At 50.9% G+C, this 27,593-nt stretch overlaps 1 protein-coding gene across 1 annotated transcript; it reads right to left on the bottom strand.

Moving 5' to 3' along the window:
• Nucleotides 1-898: 898 nt before the first annotated feature.
• On the bottom strand, nt 899-13,220 carry LOC144676587 (CD209 antigen-like protein C). The gene is made up of 7 exons (XM_078536972.1): nt 13,061-13,220; nt 11,200-11,286; nt 8,912-9,031; nt 5,328-5,477; nt 4,819-4,961; nt 2,748-2,854; nt 899-2,070 (listed from the first exon to the last, which is right to left on the bottom strand). Exons 1-7 carry the CDS (start codon nt 13,125-13,127, stop codon nt 1,896-1,898), a joined length of 849 nt encoding a protein of 282 aa, XP_078393098.1. The 5' UTR covers nt 13,128-13,220; the 3' UTR covers nt 899-1,895.
• Nucleotides 13,221-27,593: the final 14,373 nt, after the last annotated feature.

Below are 27,593 nucleotides of genomic sequence, written 5' to 3' on the forward strand. Positions count from 1 at the left end.
TGAGGTTGTTGGTGTTTTTCAATGTTGAGGTTGTTGTTGAATTTGTTGTTTTTTAATGTTGAGGTTGTTGTTGAATTTGTTGGTGTTTTTCAATGTTGAGGTTGTTGTTGAATTTGTTGGTGTTTGTCAATGTTGAGGTTGTTAGTGTTTTTTCAATGTTGAGGTTGTTGTTGAATTTGTTGGTGTTTTTCAATGTTGAGGTTGTTGTTGAATTTGGTGGTGTTTTTCAATGTGTCACATGGACAAACGCGGGTGAATTAAGGAAAGCCAGCATGGACTTGTTCAGGGAAAATCCTGCTTAACGAACTTGCTGGAGTTTTATTGATAAGGGAACAGAGAGGGTTGATGAGGGTACCGTTGTGGATGTGGTGTACATAGACTTCCAGAAGGCATTCGATACAGTGCCACACAACAGGCTTGTCAGAAATGTTATAGCTCACGGGATGAAAGGAATAGCAGCAACGTGGATAGAGAAGGAGAAACAGCTCCGTAGGGGGAAGGAGCGAGGATGAGAGGGACACAGAATTCAGTTAATCGGTGAAAGAAGCAATTGTGTTTTCCTGCTCGTTGTGGTCACTTCCTAGTTAAATATCAGGACACCGAACACACCTAAGGGATTGGTTAAAGCAAAAGTACGTAGGTTGGTGTATGAAGGAATTGAGAAGTTGGGAGCAGTATTACAAAGTTGGAGATCTTGTACACATGTCTGAGTTGGTCGGTTCCTCAGAACGAACTGTTCCGGACAGGAGAGAGACAGGAAAACTGTACTTCTGTCTCTCACCAGCTGTCCGAACGCAGAAGGTGTTTTGAATTCTTTGTGAAGAATGTTGTGGTGTGTTTTCCCAAACCCTCAGTGTGTCTGATCCACTTTACTAATCACTCACAACAAACTCACATTATGATCAACTCGGGTTAGTTTATTTACATTTAAAACCCGGGGCAGGAATGTTCACAAAGTCACACACTCACTCACACTCACACACCCAATCGCACACACTCTCACTCACACACACTCACACAACACAGACACACACTCACACACACAAACACACAAAAACACCATACACACACACAAACACACACACAAGCACACACACCCACACTCTCAAACAACCACACACTCACACTCATACACACTCACACACACTCACTCACACTCAAATCCGCACACTCACACGCGAACACACACAGATACTCACTCTCACAAACACACAGCCACACATACACACAGACGCACACGCACACATACAGACACACACACACACACAAACACACACACACACACACACAGAGTAATGGAGGGTAGAAAAAGGAAACATTTACAACTATGGATAGTAACAGTACAAGAACCACGGAGATTAAATGAGTTCACATGATTTCCAGAGTCTGAGAAGAAAAAGTCCAAAGGCTATTTCCGATGTGACCGAGTTCAATTCCAAGTCCAGTGGGAGCTTACTGCACGCAAATTGAATGCCTCGTTTCTGACATGACAACTATGAAAACACTGTAAAGAGTTACTTCATTGGCTGCCAAAGCATGTTGGGGATCTCCTGAGTTAGTGAAAGGTGCTAGAGAAATGCAGGACTTCTGTTCTGTTGCATTTTGTCGGATTCCTGCCTGGATTTATAATGGGGTTTTACAATGTCAACCGTCACACTGTCATTCCCACCTCCCATCACTGGTGGCGCTGCAGGAAGCTCCTCCTGGGGGAGATGGGGAACAAGATGAACTTTCACCTTTCAGATGTGGCCTCGGGCAGCCGGGGATTGTGGGGAAGGGAGGAGGGGCTGGGGATTGTGGGGGAGGGAGGAGGGGCTGGGGATTGTGGGGGAGGGAGGATGGGCTGGGGATCTTTGGACAATCCTGACACTCTCGTTCTGTGTCCCAGTCTCTCTTCAGGAACAATATTTCTCAATATCAGCTGCCTCGACGCAGGGCAGTGCCCTTTCCTCACAGATGAAACGGAAGTGATTGGAACAACTGACATCATTCCAGCTGGCTCTTCTGATAACGGCGCAGTTTTCATTACCATACCAATTATTCGGTTCACCCTGATCCCATCGAGTAAAACTGGGAATTGGGGAAATAAAAAATACAGATAAAAATCTGACACCTTCTTGCACAGAATCAACAAGATTCCTACAGCCTGGTACAAATCCCCAACTAATTCCACTGTCCCGCTCTCTCCCCATAGCCCTGTACCAATCCCAAACTAATCCCATTGCCCCGCTCTCTCCCCATAGCCCTGTACAAATCCCAAACTAATCCCACTGCCCTGCTCTCTCCCCATAGACCTGTACAAATCCCAAACTAATCCCACTGACCCGCTCTCTCCCCATAGCCCTGTACAAATCCCAAACTAATCCCACTGTCCCGCTCTCCCATAGTCCTGTATCAATCCCAAACTAATCCCACTGTCCCGCACTCTCCCCATAGCCCTGTACAAATCCCAAACTAATCCCACTGCCCCGCTCTCTCCCCATAGCCCTGTAACAATCCCAAACTAATCCCACTGTCCCACTCTCTCCCCATAGCCCTGTATCAATCCCCAACTAATCCCACTGTCCCACTCTCTCCCCATAGCCCTGTATCAATCCCAAACCACTCCCACTGTCCCGCTCTCTCCCCATAGCCCTGTATCAATCCCAAACTAATCCCACTGTCTAGCTCTCTCCCCATAGCCCTGTATCAATCCCAAACTAATCACCTTGTCCCGCTCTCTCTCTCCATGCGATGCTGGGACTCACCTCACTGGGGTCCCATCCACCCATTTCCAGTTTCTTTCACTCTCTCGATTTGTTAGTCCGATCCAGTAAGTCCCACGATTATTCTTGATAGATTTCTTTATGAAATTCTGCAACAGATGTAATGATTTAGTGTCACCAGTTAGTATTACTGCCTTAATTCACACACACAATCACTCATAAACTCACACAGACACACATACACCCACACACATGCCCTCACACGGACAGACACTCTCTCTCACACACACGCACAACTGATACACAAAATTCCCCAAACCCTTTCTGAGGAAATTCTCCCTCATTCCCTCTGATTAAATATCGGGAAGACTGAAGCTACTGTTTTCCGTCTCTGTTCCAAACTCCATTCCCGAGTTACCGACTCCATCCTGCGAACTCTCTGAGTCTGAACCAGACTGTTCACAACCCTGGGGTTGTGTTTAACCTGGAGATGGGATTCCCACCTCATATCCACATCGTCACCAAGACGGCCTCTTCCCAACTCCGTAACATCGCCCAGAACCACCCCGGTCGCAGCTCATCGACTGCTGGAACCCTCGTTCATGTAGTGTAGAGGGAGCTTTACTCTGTATCTAACCCCGTGCTGTACCTGTCCTGTGAGTGTTTGATGGGGACAGTGTAGACGGAGCTTTACTCTGTATCTAACCCCGTGCTGTCCCTGTCCTGGGAGTGTTTGATGGGGACAGTGCAGAGGGAGCTTTACTCTGTATCTAACCCCGTGCTGTCCCTGTCCTGGGAGTGTTTGATGGGGACAGTGTAGAGGGAGCTTTACTCTGTATCTAACCCCGTGCTGTACCTGTCCTGGGATTGTTTGATGGGGACAGTTAAGAGGGAGCTTTACTCTGTATCTAACCCTGTGCTGTACCTGTCCTGGGAGTGTTTGATGGGGACAGTGCAGTGGGTGATTTACTCTCTATCTCACACCAAACTGTACCTGTCCTGGCAATGTTTGACGGGGACGGTGTAGAGGGAGCATTACTCTGTATCTCACCCCGTGCTGTACCTGTCCTTGGAGTGTTTGATGGGGACGATGTACAGGGAGCGTTACTCTGTATCTAACCTCGTGCTGTATCTGTTCTGGGAGTGTTTGATGGGGACGGAGTAGAGGGAGATTTACTCTGTATCTAACCTCATGCTGTACCTGTCCTGGGATTATTTGATGGGGACGGTGTAGAGGGAGCTTTACTCTCTATCTCACACCATGCTGTACCTCTCCTGGCAATGTTTGATGGGGACGGTGTAGAGTGATCTTTACTCTGTATCTAACCCCGTGCTGTACCTGTCCTGGGATTGTTTAATGGGGACTGTGTAGAGGGAGCTTTACTCTGTATCTAACCCCGTGCTGTACCTGTCCTGGGACTGTTTGATGGGGACAGTGTAGAGGGAGCTTTACTCTCTATCTCACCCCGTGCTGTACCTGTCCTGGGAGTGTTTGATGTGGACATTGCAAAGGGAGCTTTACTCTGTATCTAACCTCGTGCTGTACCTGTCCTGGGAGTGTTTGATGTGGACAGTGCAGAGGGAGCTATACTCTGTATCTAACCTCGTGCTGTACCTGTCCTGGGAGTGTTTGATGGGGACAGTGTAGAGGGAGCTTTACTCTGTATCTAACCCCGTGCTGTACCTGTCCTGGGAGTGTTTGATGGGGACAGTGTAGAGGGAGCTTTACTCTGTATCTAACCCCGTGCTGTACCTGTCCTGGGAGTGTTTGATGGGGACAGTGTAGAGGGAGCTTTACTCTGTATCTAACCCCGTGCTGTACCTGTCCTGGGAGTGTTTGATGGGGACGGTGTAGAGGGAGCTTTACTCTGTATCTAACCCCGTGCTGTACCTGTCCTGGGAGTGTTTGATGGGGACGGTGTAGAGGGAGCTTTACTCTGTATCAAATCTCGTGCTTTAACTGTCCTGGGAGTGTTTGATGTGGACATTGCAAAGGGAGCTTTACTCTGTATCTAACCCCGTGCTGTACCTGTCCTGGGAGTGTTTGATGAGGACGGTGCAGAGGGAGCTTTACTCTGTATCTCATTCTGACAGATGCGTCTGTTATTCTCACCTGTTCCTGTTCTGTATTTATGATGATGAGGTGTGAATTTTGGGATTCACATTGTCGTTTTGCCGAGTCCCAGTTTCCACCTTCCGTTGAGAATCTATAGCAATGAAGATTATGATCGTTCCAGCCGTTCGGGCAGAGAGACTCTGCAAAATTATACAGACTTAATTCAGAGAAATGTATTGAAACATTAGGATCAAGAGGAGGCCATTCAGCCCCTCTCGAGACTGTTGCACAGGAACAGGAGGAGGCCATTCAGCCCCTCTCGAGCCTGTTGCACAGGAACATGAGGAGACCAGTCAGCCCCTCTCGAGTATTTTACACCATTCTATTGAATCTGCTCTGTACCTTAACTCCGAGAGGCAGAGGCCGGGATAGTGCGGCCTTCCCCCGCTTGGAGATTGAGGCCTTGACTGAAGGATGGGGAAGGTGGGGGTGGGGGTGATCCCAATGGGACAGAGCGTGGGATGATGCGGGAGGGGGCAGGAGTACGGCCGGCAGCTCCCACTCACCTGAACAGATTCGGAGCATTGGGCAGAGCGATCGCGCCGTCTCGGACAATTTCTGGAACTTTCCATCCAGCTCTGTCAGGTTCCGCAGGGCAATGGCCAAGGTCCGGTTCAGGGGGTCAGCAGCATCGTGCTCCTTGTTCATCTGTAGAACTGAGAGACAGAGTCAGAGTGAGTGATAGTGTGGGTTATATCAGAGTGTTACAGTGAGGGGTGTGGGATATATCAGAGTGTTACAGTGAGGGATGTGGGTTATATCAGAGTGTTACAGTGAGGGGCGTGGGATATATCAGAGTGTTGCAGTGAGGGGTGTGGGATATATCAGAGTGTTACAGTGAGGGGTGTGGGTTATATCAGAGTGTTACAGTGAGGGGTGTGGGATATATCGGAGTATTACAGTGAGGAGTGCGGGATATATCGGAGTGTTACAGTGAGGGGTGTGGGATATATCAGTGTTACAGTGAGGGGTGTGGGATGTATCAGAGTTTTACAGTGAGGGGTGTGGGATATATTAGAGTGTTACAGTGAGGGGTGTGGGATATATCCGAGTGTTACAGTGATGGGTGTGGGATATATCAGAGTGTTACAGTGAGGGGTGTGGGATATATCAGAGTGTTACAGTGAGGGGTGTGGGATACATCAGAGTGTTACAGTGAGGGGTGTGGGATATATAGGAGTGTGACAGTGAGGGGTGTGGGATATATCGGAGTGTTACAGTGAGGGGTGAGGGATATATCGGAGTGTTACAGTGAGGGCTGTTGGATATAGAGTGTTACAGTGAGGGGTGTGGGATATATCAGTGTTACAGTGAGGGGTGTGGAATGTATCAGAGTGTTACAGTGAGGGGTGTGGGATATATTAGAGTGTTACAGTGAGGGGTGTGGGATATATCAGAGTGTTACAGTGAGGGGTGTGGGATATATCAGAGTGTTACAGTGAGGGGTGTGGGATACATCAGAGTGTTACAGTGAGAGGTGTGGGATATATCAGAGTGTTACAGTGAGGGGTGTGGGATACATCAGAGTGTTACAGTGAGGGGTGTGGGATACATCAGAGTGTTACAGTGAGGGGTGTGGGATACATCAGAGTGTTACAGTGAGGGGTGTGGGATATATCGGAGTGTGACAGTGAGGGGTGTGGGATATATCGGAGTGTTACAGTGAGGGGTGAGGGATATATCGGAGTGTTACAGTGAGGGCTGTTGGATATAGAGTGTTACAGTGAGGGGTGTGGGATATATCAGAGTGTTACAGTGAGGGGTGTGGGATATATCAGAGTGTTACACTGAGGGTTGTGGGATATATCAGAGTGTTACATTGAGGGGTGTGGGATATATCAGAGTGTTACAGTGAGGTGTGTGGGATGTATCAGAGTGTTACAGTGAGGGGTGTGGGATATATCAGAGTATTACAGTGAAGGGTGTGGGATATATCAGAGTGTTACAGTGATGGGTGTGGGATATATCGGAATGTTACAGTGAGGGGTGCGGGATATATCGGGAGTGTTGCAGTGAGGGGTGCGGGATATATCAGAGTGTTACAGTGAGCGGTGTGGGATATATCAGTGTTTCAGTGAGGGGTGTGGGATATATCAGTGTTAAAGTGAGGGGTGTGGGATATATCAGAGTGTTACAGTAATGGGTGTGGGATATATCAGTGTTACAGTGAGGGGTGTGGAATATATCAGAGTGTTACAGTGAGAGGTGCGGGATATAGCAGAGTGTTACAGTGAGGGGTGCGGAATATAGCAGAGCGTTACAGTGAGGGGTGTGGGATGTATCAGTGTTTCAATGAGGGGTGTGGTATATATCAGAGTGTTACAGTGATGGGTGTGGGATATATCAGAGTGTTACAGTGAGGGGTGTGGGATACATCAGAGTGTTACAGTGAGGGGTGTGGGATATATCGGAGTGTGACAGTGAGGGGTGTGGGATATATCGGAGTGTTACAGTGAGGGGTGAGGGATATATCGGAGTGTTACAGTGAGGGCTGTTGGATATAGAGTGTTACAGTGAGGGGTGTGGGATATATCAGAGTGTTACAGTGAGGGGTGTGGGATATATCAGAGTGTTACACTGAGGGTTGTGGGATATATCAGAGTGTTACATTGAGGGGTGTGGGATATATCAGAGTGTTACAGTGAGGTGTGTGGGATGTATCAGAGTGTTACAGTGAGGGGTGTGGGATATATCAGAGTATTACAGTGAAGGGTGTGGGATATATCAGAGTGTTACAGTGATGGGTGTGGGATATATCGGAATGTTACAGTGAGGGGTGCGGGATATATCGGGAGTGTTGCAGTGAGGGGTGCGGGATATATCAGAGTGTTACAGTGAGCGGTGTGGGATATATCAGTGTTTCAGTGAGGGGTGTGGGATATATCAGTGTTAAAGTGAGGAGTGTGGGATATATCAGAGTGTTACAGTAATGGGTGTGGGATATATCAGTGTTACAGTGAGGGGTGTGGAATATATCAGAGTGTTACAGTGAGAGGTGCGGGATATAGCAGAGTGTTACAGTGAGGGGTGCGGGATATAGCAGAGCGTTACAGTGAGGGGTGTGGGATGTATCAGTGTTTCAATGAGGGGTGTGGTATATATCAGAGTGTTACAGTGATGGGTGTGGGATATATCAGAGTGTTACAGTGAGTGGTGTGGGATATATCAGAGTGTTAGCTTGAGGGTTGTGGAATATATCAGAGTGTCACTTTGAGGGGTGCGGTATATATAGGATGTTACAGTGAGTGTGTGCGATATATCAGGGTGTTACGATCAGGGGTGTGGGATATATCAGGGTGTTACAGTGAGGGGTGTGGGATATATCAGAGTGTTACAGTGTGTGTGGGATATATCCGGGTGTTACAGTGAGCAGTGTGGGATATATCAGAGTGTTACAGTGAGGGGTGTGGGATATATCAGAGTGTTACAGTGAGGGGTGTGGGATATATCGGTGCGTTACAGTGAGGGGTGTGGGATATATCAGAGTGTTACAGTGAGGGGTGTGGGATGTATCAGGGTGTTACAGAGAGGGGTGTGGGATATATCAGCGTGTTACAGTGAGGGGTGTGGGAAATATCAGGGTGTTACAGTGAGGGGCGTGGGATATATCAGAGTGTTACAGTGAGGGGTGTGGGATATATCAGTGTGTTACAGTGAAGGGTGTGGGATGTATCAGAATGTTACAGTGAGGGGTGTGGGATGTATCAGAGTGTTACAGTGAGGGGTGTGGGATGTATCAGAGTGTTACAGTGAGGGGTGTGGGATATATCAGCGTGTTACAGTGAAGGGTGTGGGATGTATCAGAGTGTTACAGTGAGGGGTGTGGGATATATCAGGGTGTTACAGTGAGGGGTGTGGGATGTATCAGGGTCTTACAGTGAGGGGTGTGGGATGTATCAGTGTGTTACAGTGAGGGGTGTGGGATGTATCAGGGTGTTACAGTGAGGGGTGTGGGATGTATCAGTGTGTTACAGTGAGGGGTGTGGGATGTATCAGAGTGTTACAGTGAATGGTGTGGGATGTACCAGAGTGTTACAGTGAGGGGTGTGGGATATATCAGGGTGTTACAGTGAGATGTTCCTCCCCGTACCTTGGACCATGAGACCTGTAATAATTGCGAAGTTGCAGATTATGACAATGAGGCCGACCACGATGAGACATCTCGATTTTTTTGATCTTTTTCCTCCAACTGTTTCCTGTCCAGGTTTACCTGGAATAGAGAAGTATGATTGACCCATGTTGAGCAGCCTGTGTAACTGCACGGAACAGACAATGGTGATGTATCTACCTCCCTTATCGAGAGAAACAACAACCACGTTACTCGTTTATATCCCTTGTTTCACATCCCAGCGCACGGTACAGGAGAGTTATCAAAGAGAATCGAACACCGAGTCACACAGGGAGATATTAGGGACAGGAAACCAAAAGCTCAGACACAGAGATCGGCACAAGGAGTATCTTACAGAGAGAGGGAGAGAGAGGCACAGAGAGGGAGAGAGAGGCACAGAGAGGGAGAGAGAGGCACAGAGAGGGAGAGAGAGGCACAGAGAGGGAGAGAGAGGCACAGAGAGGGACAGAGAGGCACAGAGAGGGAGAGAGAGGCACAGAGAGGGAGAGAGAGGCACAGAGGGGGAGAGAGAGGCACAGAGGGGGAGAGAGAGGCACAGAGAGGGAGAGAGAGGCACAGACAGGGAGAGAGAGGCACAGAGAAGGAGAGAGAGGCACAGAGAGGGAGAGAGAGGCACAGAGAGGGAGAGAGAGGCACAGAGAGGGAGAGAGAGGCACAGAGAGGGAGAGAGAGGCACAGAGAGAGAGAGAGAGAGGCACAGAGAGAGAGAGAGAGAGGCACAGAGACAGAGAGACAGAGAGAGAGACAGAGAGACAGAGACAGAGAGACAGAGAGAGAGTGAGAGAGAGACAGAGAGAGAGTGAGAGAGAGACAGAGTGAGAGAGAGACTGGAAGGGAAAGAGACAGAGGTGGACAGAAACAGGGGGAAAGGTTTTGGGAGGTAATTCCAGAGTTTAGGTCCCCAGGCACCTGAAGGCCTGGCCGCCAATGGCGGAGCGATGGGAATCGGGGAACGCTCGAGAGGCCGGGATTGGAGGAACGCAGAGATTTCGGAGGGTGGTAGGAGGTTACAGAGATAGGGAGGGTTCTGGGTCTGGTGGAGGTTACAGAGAAAGAGAGTATTGTAGGGACTGGATGAGGTTACAGAGATAGGGAGGGGTCTAGGGGCTGGAGGAAGTTACAGAGATAGAGAGCGTTGTAGGTGCTGGAGGAGGTTACAGAGATAGGGAGGGTTGTAGGGGCTGGAGGAGGTTACAAAGATAGGGCGGGGTCTAGGGGCTGGAGGAGGTTACAGAGATAGGGAGGGGTGTAGGGGCTGGAGGAGGTTACAGAGATAGGGCGGGGTCTAGGGGCTGGAGGAGGTTACAGAGATAGGGCGGGGTCTAGGGGCTGGAGGAGGTTACAGTGATAGGGAGGGGTATAGGGGCTGGAGGAGGTTAGGGAGATAGGGAGGGTTGTCGGGGGCTGGAGGAGGTTACAGAGATAGGGAGAGGTGTAGGGACTGGCAGAGGTTACAGTGATAGGGAGGGGTGTAGGGGCTGGAGGAGGTTACAGAGATAGGGAGGGTTGGAGGGGGTTACAGAGATAGGGAGGGGTGTAGGGGCTGGAGGAGGTTACAGAGATAGGGAGGGGTGTAGGGGCTGGAGGAGGTTACAGAGATAGGGAGTGTTGTAGAGTCTGGAGGAGGGTACAGGGATAGGGAGGGTTGGAGGGGGCCGGATGAGGGTACAGAGATAGGGAGGGCCAGAGGAGCTGTAGGAGGTGACAGAAAAAGGGATGGTAGCAGGGTCTGAAGGATTTTGCAGAGTTGGGAAGGGTTGTAGGGGCTGGAGGAGATTACAGTGATAGGGAGGGGTGTAGGGGCTGGAGGAGATTACAGTGATAGGGAGGGTTGTAGGGGTTGCAGGAGGTTACAGAGATAGGGAGGGGTGTAGGGGTTGCAGGAGGTTACAGAGATAGGGAGGGTTGTAGGGGCTGGAGGAGGTTACAGAGATAGGGAGGGGTGTAGGGGCTGGAGGAGGTTACAGAGATAGGGAGGGGTGCAGGGGCTGGAGGAGGTTACAGAGATAGGGAGGGGTGCAGGGGTTGGAGGAGGTTACAGAGATAGGGAGGGGTGTAGGGGCTGGAGGAGGTTACAGGGATAGGGAGGGTGTAGGGGCTGGAGGATGTTACAGAGATAGGGAGGTTTGTCGGGGCAGGAGGAGGTTCCTGAGATAGGGAGGTGAATCCTCTCGCACTTCACCACGTCCCTCCCCTCGACTGCCCTGAACCATTGTGACCTCTGACCCCACACTCCCAGGATGACTGACCTTTGCCCGGGGTCACCTCTGGGCCTTGGTTCTGCTGCGGACTCCGCGGAGTGAAGCTGACTTGGGCGTAACTTGGTTCCTGTTCACCTACGAGTGTCGGAGAGAGATGGAGAGAGGGAGTGAGAAGGGATGAAGAACGAGAGGATAGTTTGGTCAGTACGTGTGACGTAGGTGGGAAGCAGAGGACAACGACAGGGCAACAACACACACACCGACATGACACTCAGCTCTGGAGCACGCCAAGACGTAAACAGAACGTAGCCAGCATCTCAAATGCTTGACTAACAGTGGAGGGCAGTTGACACATAACTGCGACTTAGCAAAGACTTAACTCCCCCCTACACCAAGTGCAACACATAAGGAGCAGACATGGAAACCGAGGAGCAACAGGCACGTAGATACGATGCGATTGTCACGTGCCTGAGGTCCAACAGAAATGCTGATAAGATGCAACGGATGTGCGATGGATGTGCAAGCTATGAGTAATTGAAACTTAACACACATGCAAGTGACACATTACAGAAGAACAACTGGGACTGCACTCATGCTTAACTGTGACTTAACTCTGATGCAACAGAAACGTAACTGAGATGTAACTGACAGGGAAGAGGCGTGTCGCACAGTTGTGACAGACGGAGGGTATTCGATTTCCAAGCAGAGATTAGCAGAACCAGAACTAAGGTCTAACAGATACGTAACTAAGGTGTAACTGGCAGAAAGGAGATGGAACAGTTGAGATATTGACTCAGGTATAACTTAAGACAAAACTGAATAAAGGTCTACCTAATGCATCATGCACAACGCAATAGAGAAATGACTAAAGTGCAGCAGGTTTGACACAAATCATTATCTTACGACTGACATACGATATCCGTAACTAACCTGTTGTACGGACCTTGGTTGTCCCGGAGGCAGGAAGGAAGTTCAGCTCCGAGTACAAGATCTCCGGATCGTCTGGAAAACGGAAACAGAAACTATACAATGGATGAGAGTTAGATACAGAGTAAAGCTCCCTCTACACCGTCCACATCAAACACTCCCAGGACAGGTACAGCACAGGGTTAGATACAGAGTAAAGCTACCTCTACACCGTCCCCATCAAACACTCCCAGGACAGGTACAGCACGGGGTTAGATACAGAGTAAATCTCCCTCTACACCGTCCACATCAAACACTCCCAGGACAGGTACAGCACGGGGTTAGATACAGAGTAAAGCTACCTCTACACCGTCCCCATCAAACACTCCCAGGACAGGTACAGCACGGGGTTAGATACAGAGTAAAGCTCCCTCTACACCGTCCCCATCACACACTCCCAGGACAGGTACAGCACGGGGTTAGATACACAGTAAAGCTCCCTCTACACCGTCCACATCAAACACTCCCAGGACAGGTACAGCACAGGGTTAGATACAGAGTAAAGCTCCCTCTACACCGTCCACATCAAACACTCCCAGGACAGGTACAGCACGGGGTTAGATACAGAGTAAAGCTCCCTCTACACCGTCCCCATCAAACTTTCCCAGGACAGGTACAGCACGGGGTTAGATACACAGTAAAGCTCCCTCTACACTGTCCCCATCAAACATTCCCAGGACAGGTACAGCACGGGGTTAGATACAGAGTAAAGCTACCTCTCCACTGTCTTTATCAAACACTCTATCTCACTTTCTATCTCTCTTTTTCTCTCTTTCTGTGTTTCTCTCACTCTCTATGCATCTGTCTCTCTCACTCTCGTTGTCTCTCTCTCTCTCTCTTGTCATTCTCTATCTTGTTCTTGCTCTATTTCTCTATATGCTTCCCCATATCCACCTCTCCCTCTCTGCCTCTCTCTCTCTCTCCATTGAACAGTTTAACCTACGTTCACTGGGCGCTGTCGTGTTGTTTTTGATGTGTCTTATGTTCATGTAGTCGGTGTCCTGCTCCATGGTTTGTGTCTGAGGGGGTCTCTCTCCTCCGTTCCTGTCCTGTCTGCTTCTCTCTCTCTCTCAGATTTATCTCAGTCTTTCCTCAGACTCGATGTCAGGGTGAAAACTTCCTCAAAACTGTTTCTGCCTCTTGGTTCCATTTCACAATGTCACTTCCCCTGAGATCAGAATGAGAGGCTGGTTGTACTGACTCCAGGGGCAGCAGTCCCTCTCTCTCAATCTCTCTCACCATCTCTCTCTCTGTCTCCCTCTCTCTCTCCATCTCTCTCTCTGTCTCCCTCTCTCTCAATCTCTCTCACCATCTCTCTCCCTGTCTCCCTCTCTCTCAATCTCTCTCACCATCTCTCTCCCTGTCTCGCTCTCTCTCAATCTCTCTCACCATCTCTCTCTCTGTCTCCCTCTCTCTCAATCTCTCTCTCCATCTCTCTCTCTGTCTCCCTCTCTCTCAATCTCTCTCACCATCTCTCTCTCTGTGTCTCTCTCTCTCAATCTCTCTCACCATCTCTCTCTCTGTCTCCCTCTCTCTCAATCTCTCTCACCATCTCTCTCTCTGTCTCCCTCTCTCTCAATCTCTCTCACCATCTCTCTCTCTGTCTCCCTCTCTCTCAATCTCTCTCACCATCTCTCTCTCTGTCTCCCTCTCTCTCAATCTCTCTCACCATCTCTCTCTCTGTCTCCCTCTCTCTCTCAATCTTTCTCACCACTTCTCAACCTCCCTTTCTTTCCCTTCCTTTCTCTCTGACTCTGTCTCTTTCACTCTCACTCTGCCTCTCTCTCTCTCTCTGTCGCTCGATCTCTTTCTCTCCTGTTCTCTGAAGCACTCTCACTATTTGCCACTCTCTCTCTCTCTCTCTCCCCCATTCTCTGTCTGTCTCTTTCCCTTTTTCCCTCTCTGACTCGCTCTCTTTGTCTCGCTCTCTCTCTCCGACAGGCATGCGATTAGCTGCCACATCAAAGGTGACTCCGGAAGATAAGAGCACATGGTGTAGGGGGTAACATATTAGCATGGATAGAGGATTGGTCAGCTAACAGGGAGCAGCGAGTAGGAGTAAATGGGTTTTTTTCAGGTTGGCAAGATGTGACGAGCGGAGAGCCTCAGGGGTCAGTGCTGGGACCTCAACGATTCACCATTTATATGAGTGACTGGGATGAGGGCAGCGAATGTGTGGTCGCTAAATCTGCCGATGACACCAGGATAGGTGGGAAAGTCAGTCGTCAACAGGAGGTAGAGGGTCTGCAAAGGGATATGGACAGGTCAAGCAGGTGGGCAAAAATTTGGCGGATGGAGTGTAACGTGTGAAAACGTGAACCTGCCCAGGAGGCAGGAGGAACAGAAACGCAGTATTCTATTTAAACAGAGAGAGATTTCAGAACTCTGCGGTACGGAGGGATCTGGGTGTCCTGGTGCATGGATCAGAAGAAGTTAGTCCGCAGATGCAGCAAGTGATTAGGAAGGCAAATGGAGCGTTGGTGTTTATTGTGAGGGGGATGGAATGTAAAAGTAGGGAAGTTTCACTGCTGCTGTACAGGGCCTTGGCGAGTCCGCAGCTGGAGTACTGCATAGAGTTGTGGTCTCCTTATTAGTAAATAGATATAACTGCTTTAGAGACAGTTCCGAGGAGGTTCACTGGGCTGATTCCTGGGATGATGGGGTTTGTCTTATGAGGAGAGGTTGAGCAGGTTGGGCCTGTACCCATTGGAGTTTAGAAGAATGAGGCCATCTTATTGAAACATATAAGATTCTGACAGGGGCTCGACAGGGTGGATGCTGGGAGAATGTTTCCCCCTCGTGGGGGAATCTAGAACAACGGTTGGGGGAGCACAGTTTCAGAATAAAGGGTCTCCCATTGAAGACGGAGATGAGGAGGAATTTCTTCTCTCGGAGGGTGGTCAGTCTGTGGAATTCTCTCCCCCAGAGAGCGGTGGAGGCCGGGTCAGTGAATATATTCGAGGCTGAGTTAGACGGGTTTCTGATTGACAAGGGAGACGAGGGTTATGGGGAGAGGGAGGGGAAGGACAAGATCAGCCATGATCTTACTTAATGGCAGAGCAGGCTCGAGGGGCCGAATGGCCTACTCCTGCTCCTAAGTCATATATTCCCATGTTCCTCTCTATCTCTGTCTCTCTCTCTTCCTCTCTCTCTCTGTCTCCTCCTCTCTCTCTCCGTGTTTTTCTGCTTGTCTCTCTCTCTCTCAATCTCCCTCTTTCTCTCTCTCCCTCTATTGAACAGTTTCACCTACGTTCACTTGGGGCTGTCGTGTTGTTTTTGATGTGTCTCGTATTCCTGTAGTCGATGTCCTACTCCATGGTTTGTGTCTGAGGGGTCTCTCTCCTCCGTTCCTGCCCTGTCTGCTTCTCTCTCTCTCTCAGATGTGTTTCAGTGTTTCCTCAAACTCGATGTCATGGCATAAGCTTCCTCAAAACTGTTTCTGCCTCTTGGTTCCATTTCACAATGACACTTCCCCTGAGATCAGAATGAGAGGCTGGTTGTACTGACTCCAGAGGCAGCAGTGCCTCTCTCTCAATCTCTCTCACCATCTCTCTCTCTCTCCCTCTCTTTCACAATCTCTCTCACCACTTCTCAATCTCCCTTTCTCTCCCTCCCTCTCTCTCTGTCTCTGTCTCTCTTTCCCTCTCAATCTACCTCTCTCTCTCTCTCTGTCACTCTCTCTCTCTGTCTCTACCGTTCTCTGAATCTCTCTCTCTATTTGCCTCTCTATCTCTCTCCACCTTTCTCTGTCTGTCTCTTTCCCTCTTTCTCTCTCTGACTGTCCCTTTCTCTCTCTGCCTCGCTCTCTTTGTCTCTCGCTCTCTCTCTCCGACAGGCATGTGATTAGCCGCCACATCAAAGGTTACTCCGGAAGATAAGAGCACATGGTCTAGGGGGTAACATATTAGCATGGATAGAGGATTGGTCAGCTAACAGGGAGCAGCGAGTAGGGTTAAATGGGTTTTTTTCGGGTTGGCAAGATGTGACGAGCGGAGAGCCTCAGGGGTCAGTGCTGGGACCTCAACGATTCACCATTTATATGAGTGACTGGGATGAGGGCAGCGAATGTGTAGTCGCTAAATCTGCCGATGACACCAGGATAGGTGGGAAAGCAAATCGTCAACAGGAGGTAGAGAGTCTGCAAAAGGGATATGGACAGGTCAAGCGGGTGGGCAAAAATTTGGCAGATGGAGTGTAACGTGGGAAAAGGTAAACCTGCCCAGGAGGCAGGAAGAACAGAAACGCAGTATTCTATTTAAACGGAGAGAGATTTCAGAACTCTGCGGTGCAGAGGGATCTGGGTCTCCTGGTGCATGGATCACAAGAAGTTAGTCCGCAGATGCAGCAAGTGATTAGGGAGGCAAATGGAGCGTTGGTGTTTATTGCGAGGGGGATGGAATGTAAAAGTAGGGAAGTTTCACTGCTGCTGTACAGGGCCTTGGCGAGTCCGCAGCTGGAGTACTGCGTAGAGTTCTTGTCTCCTTATTTGTAAATAGATATAACTGCTTTAGAGACAATTCAGAGGAGGTTCACTGGGCTGATTCCTGGGATGATGGGGTTTGTCTTATGAGGAGAGCTTGAGCAGGTTGGGCCCGTACCCACTGGAGTTTAGAAGAATGAGAGGCCATCTTATTGAAACATATAAGATTCTGACGGGCTTAACAGGGTGGATGCTGGGAGGATGTTTCCCCCTCGTGGGGGAATCTAGAACGAGGGGTAGGGGGGCACAGTTTCAGAATAAGGGGTTTCCCATTGAAGACGGAGATGAGGAGGAATTTCTTCTCTCGGAGGGTGGTCAGTCTGTGGAATTCTCTCCTCCAGAGAGCGGTGGAGGCCAGGTCAGTGAATATATTCGAGGCTGAGTTAGACGGGTTTCTGATTGACAAGGGAGTCGAGGGTTATGGGGAGGGGGTGGGGAAGAACAAGATCAGCCACGATCTTACTGAATGGCAGAGCAGGCTCGAGGGGCTGAATGGCCTACTCCTGCTCCTAAGTCATATGTTTCTATGTTCCGCTCTCTCCCTATCTCTCTCTCTCTCTCTGTCTCTGCCTCTCTGTCTCTGTGTTTTTCTGCTTGTCTCTCTCTCTCTCAATCTCCCTCTTTCTCTCTCTCCCTCTATTGAACAGTTTAACCTATGTTCAATGGGGGCTGTTGTGTTTTTGATGTGTCTCGTATTCCTGTAGTCGGTGTCCTGCTCCATGGTTTGTGTCTGAGGGGTCTCTCTCCTCCGTTCCTGCCCTGTCTGCTTCTCTCTCTCTCTCAGATGTGTCTCAGTCTTCTCTCAGACTCTGTCAGGGCATATGTTTCCTCAAAACTGATTCTGCCTTTCGTTCCATTTCACAATGACACTTCCCCTGAGATCAGAATGAGAGGCTGGTTGTACTGACTCCAGGGTCAACCATCTCTCTCTCTCTCAACCTTTCTCACCATCTATCTCTCTCTCAACCTTTCTCACCATCTCTCTCTCTCTGACCTTCTCTCTCAATCTCTCTCACCATGCCTCAAACTCGCTTTCTCTCCCTCCTCTTTCACTCTCATCCTGTCACTCTCTCTCTCTCTCTCTCTGTCACACTCTCTCTCTGTCACACTCTCTCTCTGTCACTCTCTCTCTCTGTCACTCTCTCTGTCACTCTCTCTCTCTATCACACTTTCTCTCTGTCACTCTCTCTCTCTGTCACACTCTCTCTCTGTCACACTCTCTGTCACTCTCTCTCTCTGTCACTCTCTCTCTGTCACACTCTCTCTGTCACACTCTCTGTCACTCTCTCTGTCACTCTCTCTGTCACTCTCTCTCTCTGTCACTCCCTCTCTCTGTCACACTCTCTCTCTGTCACACTCTCTCTCTGTCACTCTCTCTCTGTCACTTACTTTCTCTGTCACTCTCTGTCACACTCTCTCTGTCACTGTCTCTGTCTGTCACGCTCTCTCTCTGTCATTTTCTCTGCCACTCTCTGTCTCTCTCTCTGTCACTTTCTCTCTCTGTCACTCTCTCTCTCTCTGTCACTCTCTGTCTCTCTCTCTGTCACTTTCTCTCTCTGTCACTCTCTCTCTCTCTGTCACTCTCTCTCTCTGTCACTCTCTCTGTCACTTTCTCTCTCTCTCACTTTCTCTCTCTGTCACTCTCTCTGTCACTCTCTCTCTCTGTCACTTTCTCTCTCACTTTCTCTCTCTCTGTCACTCTCTGTCACTCTCTCTCTCTCTCTGTCACTCTCTCTGTCACTCTCTCTCTCTGTCACTTTCTCTCTCTCTGTCACTCTCTCTCTCTGTCACTCTCTCTCTCTCTCTGTCACTCTCTCTCTCTTTCTCTCTCTCTCTGTCTCTCTCTCTCTCTGTCACTCTCTGTCTCTCTCTCTCTGTCTCTCTCTCTCTCTCTCTGTCTCCCTTTCTCTGAGTCTCTCTCTGTACCTGCCTCTTTCTCTCTCTCCCCCTGTCTCTGTCTGTCTCTTTCCCTCGTTCTCTCTCTGCCTGTCCCTTTCTCTCTCTCTCTCTCTCTCACACTCTCTCTGACAGTCATGTGAGCAGCGAGTAGGGGCAAATGGGTTTTTTTCGCGTTGGCAACATGTGACGAGCGGAGAGCCTCAGGGGTCAGTGCTGGGACCTCAACAATTCACCATTTATATGAGTGACTTGGATGAGGGCAGCGAATATATGGTCACTAAATCTGCCGATGACACCAGGATAGGTGGGAAAGTCAGTCGTCAACAGGAGGTAGAGGGTCTGCAAAGGGATATGGACAGGTCAAGCAGGTGGGCAAAAATTTGGCGGATGGAGTGTAACGTGGGAAAAGGTAAACCTGCCCAGGAGGCAGGAGGAACAGAAACGCAGTATTCTATTTAAACGGAGAGAGATTTCAGAACTCTGCGGTGCGGAGGGATCTGGGTGTCCTGGTGCATGGATCACAAGAAGTTAGTCCGCAGATGCAGCAAGTGATTAGGGAGGCAAATGGAGCGTTGGTGTTTATTGTGAGGGGGATGGAATGTAAAAGTAGGGAAGTTTCACTGCTGCTGTACAGGGCCACACAGAGCGGGCAAGGGGCTCTGTATCACCCCGCCCCCTGCCCAATCTGTGTAACCCCACCCCCTGCCCAATCTGTGTGACCCCGCCCCCTGCCCAATCTGTGTAACCCCGCCCCCTGCCCAATCTGTATCACCCCGCCCCCTGCCCAATCTGTGTGACCCCGCCCACTGCCCAATCTGTGTAACCCCGCCCCCTGCCCAATCTGTGTGACCCCGCCCCCTGCCCAATCTGTGTGACCCCGCCCCCTGCCCAATCTGTGTGACCCCGCCCCCTGCCCAATCTGTATCACCCCGCCCCCTGCCCAATCTGTGTGACCCCGCCCCCTGCCCAATCTGTATCACCCCGCCCCCTGCCCAATCTGTGTGACCCCGCCCCCTGCCCAATCTGTGTGACCCCGCCCCCTGCCCAATCTGTGTGACCACGCCCCCTGCCCAATCTGTGTGACCCCGCCCCCTGCCCAATCTGTGTGAGCCCGCCCCCTGCCCAATCTGTGACCCCGCCCCCTGCCCAATCTGTGTGACCCCGCCCCCTGCCCAATCTGTGTGACCCCGCCCCCTGCCCAATCTGTATCACCCGCCCCCTGCCCAATCTGTGTGACCCCGCCCCCTGCCCGCTCTGTGTGTCCCCGCCCCCTCCCCGCTCTGTATCACCCCGCCCCCTGCGCGTTCAGGGTTTGGGATTGGGATTGTGTACAGTGGGAGTGAACGGGAAGGGGATTGGGATTGTGTACAGTGGGAGTGAATGGGAAGGGGTTTGGGTTTGGGATTGTGTACAGTGGGAGTGAACGGGAAGGGGTTTGGGATTGGGATTGTGTACAGTGGGAGTGAACGGGAAGGGGTTTGGGATTGGGATTGTGTACAGTGGGAGTGAACGGGAAGGGGATTGGGATTGTGTACAGTGGGAGTGAACGGGAAGGGGTTTGGGTCCATTGGGATTGTGTACAGTGGGAGTGAACGGGAAGGGGATTGGGATTGGGATTGTGTACAGTGGGAGTGAACGGGAAGGGGTTTGGGATTGGGATTGTGTACAGTGGGAGTGAACGGGAAAGGGATTGGGATTGTGTACAGTGGGAGTGAACGGGAAGGGGTTTGGGTCCATTGGGATTGTGTACAGTGGGAGTGAACGAGAAGGGGATTGGGATTGTGTACAGTGGGAGTGAACGGGAAGGGGTTTGGGATTGTGTACAGTGGGAGTGAACGGGAAGGGGTTTGGGATTGAGATTGTGTACAGTGGGAGTGAACGGGAAGGGGATTGGGATTGGGATTGTGTACAGTGGGAGTGAACGGGAAGGGGTTTGGGATTGGGATTGTGTACAGTGGGAGTGAACGGGAAGGGGTTTGGGTCCATTGGGATTGTGTACAGTGGGAGTGAACGGGAAGGGGATTGGGATTGGGATTGTGTACAGTGGGAGTGAACGGGAAGGGGTTTGGGATTGGGATTGTGTACAGTGGGAGTGAACGGGAAGGGGATTGGGATTGTGTACAGTGGGAGTGAACGGGAAGGGGTTTGGGTCCATTGGGATTGTGTACAGTGGGAGTGAACGGGAAGGGGTTCGGGTCCATTGGAATTGTGTACAGTGGGAGTGAACGGGAAGGGGTTTGGGATTGGGATTGTGTACAGTGGGAGTGAACGGGAAGGGGATTGGGATTGGGATTGTGTACAGTGGGAGTGAACGGGAAGGAGTTTGGGATTGGCATTGTGTACAGTGGGAGTGAACGGGAAGGGGTTTGGGATTGGGATCGTGTACAGTGGGAGTGAACGGGAAGGGGTTTGGGATTGGGATCGTGTACAGTGGGAGTGAACGGGAAGGGGTTTGGGATTGGGATTGTGTACAGTGGGAGTGAACGGGAAGGGGTTTGGGATTGGGATTGTGTACAGTGGGAGTGAACGGGAAGGGGTTTGGGATTGGGATTGAGTACAGTGGGAGTGAACGGGAAGGGGTTTGGGATTGGGATTGTGTACAGTGGGAGTGAACGGGAAGGGGTTTGGGATTGGGATTGTGTACAGTGGGAGTGAACGGGAAGGGGTTTGGGATTGGGATTGTGTACAGTGGGAGTGAACGGGAAGGGGATTGGGATTGTGTACAGTGGGAGTGAACGGGAAGGGGTTTGGGATTGGGATTGTGTACAGTGGGAGTGAATGGGAAGGGGTTTGGGATTGGGATTGTGCACAGTGGGAGTGAACGGGAAGGGGTTTGGGATTGGGATTGTGTACAGTGGGAGTGAACAGGAAGGGGATTGGGATTGGGATTGTGTACAGTGGGAGTGAACGGGAAGGGGATTGGGATTGGGATTGTGTACAGTGGGAGTGAACAGGAAGGGGTTTGGGATTGGGATTGTGTACAGTGGGAGTGAACGGGAAGGGGTTTGGGATTGGGATTCTGTACAGTGGGAGTGAACGGGAAGGGGTTTGGGATTGGGATTGTGTACAGTGGGAGTGAACGGGAAGGGGATTGGGATTGTGTACAGTGGGAGTGAACAGGAAGGGGATTGGGATTGGGATTGTGTACAGTGGGAGTGAACGGGAAGGGGATTGGGATTGGGATTGTGTACAGTGGGAGTGAACAGGAAGGGGTTTGGGATTGGGATTGTGTACAGTGGGAGTGAACGGGAAGGGGTTTGGGATTGGGATTGTGTACAGTGGGAGTGAACGGGAAGGGGATTGGGATTGTGTACAGTGGGAGTGAACAGGAAGGGGATTGGGATTGGGATTGTGTACAGTGGGAGTGAACGGGAAGGGGATTGGGATTGGGATTGTGTACAGTGGGAGTGAACGGGAAGGGGTTTGGGATTGGGATTGTGTACAGTGGGAGTGAACAGGAAGGGGATTGGGATTGGGATTGTGTACAGTGGGAGTGAACGGGAAGGGGTTTGGGTCCATTGGGATTGTGTACAGTGGGAGTGAACGGGAAGGGGTTTGGGTTCATTGGGATTGTGTACAGTGGGAGTGAACGGGAAGGGGTTTGGGTCCATTGGGATTGTGTACAGTGGGAGTGAACGGGAAGGGGTTTGGGTCCATTGGGATTGTGTACAGTGGGAGTGAACGGGAAGCGGTTTCGGTCCATTGGGATTGTGTACAGTGGGAGTGAACGGGAAGGGGATTGGTATTGTGTACAGTGGGAGTGAACGGGAAGGGGTTTGGGTCCATTGGGATTGTGTACAGTGGGAGTGAACGGGAAGGGATTTGGGTCCATTGGGATTGTGTACAGTGGGAGTGAACGGGAAGGGGTTTGGGTCCATTGGGATTGTGTACAGTGGGAGTGAACGGGAAGGGGTTTGGGATTGGGATTGTGTACAGTGGGAGTGAACGGGAAGGGGTTTGGGATTGGGATTGTGTACAGTGGGAGTGAACGGGAAGGGGTTTGCGATTGGGATTGTGTACAGTGAGAGTGAACGGGAAGGGGATTGGGATTGTGTACAGTGGGAGTGAACGGGAAGGGGTTTGGGATTGGGATTGTGTACAGTGGGATTGAACGGGAAGGGGTTTGGGATTGGGATTGTGTACAGTGGGAGTGAACGGGAAGGGGTTTGGGATTGGGATTGTGTACAGTGGGAGTGAACGGGAAGGGGATTGGGATTGGGATTGTGTACAGTGGGAGTGAACGGGAAGGGGATTGGGATTGTGTACAGTGGGAGTGAACGGGAAGGGGTTTGGGATTGGGATTGTGTACAGTGGGTGTGAATGGGAAGGGGTTTGGGTCCATTGGGATTGTGTACAGTGGGAGTGAACGGGAAGGGGTTTGGGATTGGGATTGTTTACAGGGAGTGAACGGGAAGGGGTTTGGGTCCATTGGGATTGTGTACAGTGGGAGTGAACGGGAAGGGGTTTGGGATTGGGATTGTGTACAGTGGGAGTGAACGGGAAGGGGTTTGGGATTGGGATTGTGTACAGTGGGAGTGAACAGGAAGGGGTTTGGGATTGGGATTGTGTACAGTGGGAGTGAACGGGAAATGGATTGGGATTGGGATTGTGTACAGTGGGAGTGAACGGGAAGGGGTTTGGGTCCATTGGGATTGTGTACAGTGGGAATGAACGGGAAGGGGTTTGGGTCCATTGGGATTGTGTACAGTGGGAGTGAACGGGAAGGGGTTTGGGTCCATTGGGATTGTGTACAGTGGGAGTGAACGGGAAGGGGTTTGGGATTGGGATTGTGTACAGTGGGAGTGAACGGGAAGGGGATTGGGTCCATTGGGATTGTGTACAGTGGGTGTGAACGGGAAGGGGTTTGGGATTGGGATTGTGTACAGTTGGAGTGAACGGGAAGGGGTTTGGGTCCATTGGGATTGTGTACAGTGGGAGTGAACGGGAAGGGGTTTGGGATTGGGATTGTGTACAGTGGGAGTGAACGGGAAGGGGTTTGGGATTGGGATTGTGTACAGTGGGAGTGAACGGGAAGGGGTTTGGGATTGGGATTGTGTACAGTGGGAGTGAACGGGAAGGGGATTGGGATTGGGATTGTGTACTGTGGGAGTGAACGGGAAGGGGTTTGGGATTGGGATTGTGTACAGTGGGAGTGAACGGGAAGGGGTTTGGGATTGGGATTGTGTACAGTGGGAGTGAACGGCAAGGGGTTTGGGATTGGGATTGTGTACAGTGGGAGTGAACGGGAAGGGGTTTGGGATTGGGATTGTGTACAGTGGGAGTGAACGGGAAAGGGTTTGGGATTGGGATTGTGTACAGTGGGAGTGAACAGGAAGGGGTTTGGGATTGGGATTGTGTACAGTGGGAGTGAACGGGAAAGGGTTTGGGATTGGGATTGTGTACAGTGGGAGTGAACGGGAAGGGGTTTGGGTCCATTGGGATTGTGTACAGTGGGAGTGAACGGGAAGGGGTTTGGGATTGGGATTGTGTACAGTGGGAGTGAACGGGAAGGGGTTTGGGATTGGGATTGTGTACAGTGGGAGTGAACGGGAAGGGGATTGGGTCCATTGGGATTGTGTACAGTGGGTGTGAACGGGAAGGGGTTTGGGATTGGGATTGTGTACAGTGGGAGTGAACGGGATGGGGTTTGGGTCCATTGGGATTGTCTACAGTGGGAGTGAACGGGAAGGGGTTTGGGATTGGGATTGTGTACAGTGGGAGTGAACGGGAAAGGGTTTGGGATTGGGATTGTGTACAGTGGGAGTGAACGGGAAGGGGTTTGGGATTGGGATTGTGTACAGTGGGAGTGAACGGGAAGGGGTTTGGGATTGGGATTGTGTTCAGTGGGAGTGAACGGGAAGGGGTTTGGGTCCATTGGGATTGTGTACAGTGGGAGTGAACGGGAAAGGGTTTGGGATTGGGATTGTGTACAGTGGGAGTGAACGGGAAGGGGATTGGGATTGTGTACAGTGGGAGTGAACGGGAAGGGGTTTGGGATTGGGATTGTGTACAGTGGGAGTGAACGGGAAAGGGTTTGGGATTGGGATTGTGTACAGTGGGAGTGAACGGGAAAGGGTTTGCGATTGGGATTGTGTACAGTGAGAGTGAACGGGAAGGGGTTTGGGTCCATTGGGATTGTGTACAGTGGGAGTGAACGGGAAAGGGTTTGGGATTGGGATTGTGTACAGTGGGAGTGAACGGGAAGGGGATTGGGATTGTGTACAGTGGGAGTGAACGGAAAGGGGTTTGGGTACATTTGGATTGTGTACAGTGGGAGTGAACGGGAAGGGGTTTGGGATCGGGATTGTGTACAGTGGGAGTGAACGGGAAGGGGTTTGGGATTGGGATGGAGTACAGTGGGAGTGAACGGGAAGCGGTTTGGGATTGGGATTGTGTACAGTGGGAGTGAACGGGAAGGGGATTGGGATTGTGTACAGTGGGAGTGAACGGGAAGGGGATTGGGTCCATTGGGATTGTGTACAGTGGGTGTGAACGGGAAGGGGTTTGGGATTGGGATTGTGTACAGTCGGAGTGAACGGGATGGGGTTTGGGTCCATTGGGATTGTGTACAGTGGGAGTGAACGGGAAGGGGTTTGGGATTGGGATTGTGTACAGTGGGAGTGAACGGGAAAGGGTTTGGGATTGGGATTGTGTACAGTGGGAGTGAACGGGAAGGGGTTTGGGATTGGGATTGTGTACAGTGGGAGTGAACGGGAAGGGGTTTGGGATTGGGATTGTGTTCAGTGGGAGTGAACGGGAAGGGGTTTGGGTCCATTGGGATTGTGTACAGTGGGAGTGAACGGGAAAGGGTTTGGGATTGGGATTGTGTACAGTGGGTGTGAACGGGAAGGGGTTTGGGATTGGGATTGTGTACAGTGGGAGTGAACGGGAAGGGGTTTGGGATTGGGATTGTGTACAGTGGGAGTGAACGGGAAAGGGTTTGGGATTGGGATTGTGTACAGTGGGAGTGAACGGGAAAGGGTTTGCGATTGGGATTGTGTACAGTGGGAGTGAACGGGAAGGGGTTTGGGTCCATTGGGATTGTGTACAGTGGGAGTGAACGGGAAAGGGTTTGGGATTGGGATTGTGTACAGTGGGAGTGAACAGGAAGGGGATTGGGATGGAGTACAGTGGGAGTGAACGGGAAGGGGTTTGGGATTGGGATTGTGTACAGTGGGAGTGAACGAGAAGGGATTTGGGTCCTTTGGGATTGTGTACAGTGGGAGTGGACGGGAAGAAGTTTGGGATTGGGATTGTGTACAGTGGGAGTGAACGGGAAGGGGATTGGGATTGTGTACAGTGTAAGTGAACGGGAAGAGGATTGGGATTGGGATTGTGTACAGTGGGAGTGAACGGGAAGGGGTTTGGGATTGGGATTGTGTATAGTGGGAGTGAGGGTGAAGGGGTTTTGGTCCATTGGGATTGTGTACAGTGGGAGTGAACGGGAAGGGGTTTGGGATTGTGTACAGTTGTAGTGAACGGGAAAGGGTTTGGGATTACCTGGATTGACCTGCTGTCCCATCGCTCTGCAGTGGAATTCGTCCTGTACACACGGATGGCGAATCTCCACACCACTTCTGGGAAGGAACCTTCTCCTGGACTGCGGTTTCCTGGGAGCAGATCCCGACTCTGTTTCTCTGGAATGGCGTGTCAAGCACAAAGGGGCCGGCCGGATCATCTACAGCCTACCGGGGGGCCATGGGGATCCAGAGAGGGAGGGAGCTTCCATACAACACGAGGAAGTCTACAGCGAGGGCAACGTCTCTCTCCACCTCCCGGATTTCATGGTAAAGGATGAGGGCACCTACATCTGTATCGTCAATGGGAACAGGAGTCACGCACAACAGGCCATCGTCGTGGAGGTCATGGGTAAATCAGTGTACAGATATCTCCCTGAGAGAGAGGGGACTGAGAGACACCAGTCAGTGTACAGATATCTCCCTGAGAGAGAGAGGGGAATGAGAGACACCAGTCAGTGTACAGATATCTCCCTGAGAGAGAGAGGACTGAGAGACACCAGTCAGTGTACAGATATCTCCCTGAGAGAGAGAGGGGAATGAGAGACACCAGTCAGTGTACAGATATCTCCCTGAGAGAGAGAGGGGAATGAGAGACACCAGTCAGTGTACAGATATCTCCCTGAGAGAGAGAGGACTGAGAGACACCAGTCAGTGTACAGATATCTCCCTGAGAGAGAGAGGGGAATGAGAGACACCAGTCAGTGTACAGATATCTCCCTGAGAGAGAGAGGGGAATGAGAGACACCAGTCAGTGTACAGATATCTCCCTGAGAGAGAGAGGGACTGAGAGACACCAGTCAGTGTACAGATATCTCCCTGAGAGAGAGAGGGGACTGAGAGACACCAGTCAGTGTACAGATATCTCCCAGAGAGAGAGAGGGGACTGAGAGACACCAGTCAGTGTACAGATATCTCCCTGAGAGAGAGGGGACTGAGAGACACCAGTCAGTGTACATATATCTCCCTGAGAGAGAGGAGACTGAGAGACACTAGGCAGTGTACAGATATCTCCCTGAGAGAGAGAGGGGACTGAGAGACACCAGTCAGGGTACAGATATCTCCATGAGAGAGAGGGGACTGAGAGACACCAGTCAGTGCACAGATATCTCCCTGAGAGAGAGAGGGACTGAGAGTCACCAGTGTGCTGAACTCTCCCTGAGAGAGGTGACTGAGAGACACCAGTCAGTGTAAGGATATCTCCCTGAGAGAGAGGGGACTGAGACACACCAGTCAGTGTACAGATATCTCGCTGAGAGAGAGGGGACTGAGAGACACCAGTCAGTGTACAGATATCTCCCTGAGAGGGAGGGGACTGAGAGACACCAGTCAGTGTACAGATATCTCCCTGAGAGAGAGGGGGCTGAGAAACACCAGTCAGTGTACAGATATCTCCCTGAAGAGAGAGAGACACTGTGACACCAGTAAGTTTACAGATATATCCCTGAGCGAGAGGGAACTGAGAGACACCAGTCAGTGTACAGATATCTCCCTGAGAGAGTGAGGGACTGAGAGACACCAGTCAGTGTACAGATATCTCCCTGGGAGAGAGGGACTTAGAGACACCAGTCAGTGTACAG

The sequence above is a fragment of the Cetorhinus maximus genome, unplaced genomic scaffold (genome assembly GCF_964194155.1).
Source record: "Cetorhinus maximus unplaced genomic scaffold, sCetMax3.hap1.1 HAP1_SCAFFOLD_1714, whole genome shotgun sequence".
Lineage (NCBI taxonomy): Eukaryota > Metazoa > Chordata > Chondrichthyes > Lamniformes > Cetorhinidae > Cetorhinus > Cetorhinus maximus.

Bases quoted from the DNA above. Each gene is read 5' to 3' on its own strand.
- LOC144676587 (XM_078536972.1), bottom strand. From the start codon at position 13,127: ATGGAGCAGGACACCGACTACATGAACATAAGACACATCAAAAACAAC. The intron at 11,287-13,060 runs GTAGGTTAAACT...CGACACTCGTAG, and splicing joins CACGACAGCGCCCAGTGAAC to GTGAACAGGAACCAAGTTAC. The intron at 2,855-4,818 runs GTGAGAATAACA...CATCTGTTGCAG, and splicing joins TAAATACAGAACAGGAACAG to AATTTCATAAAGAAATCTAT.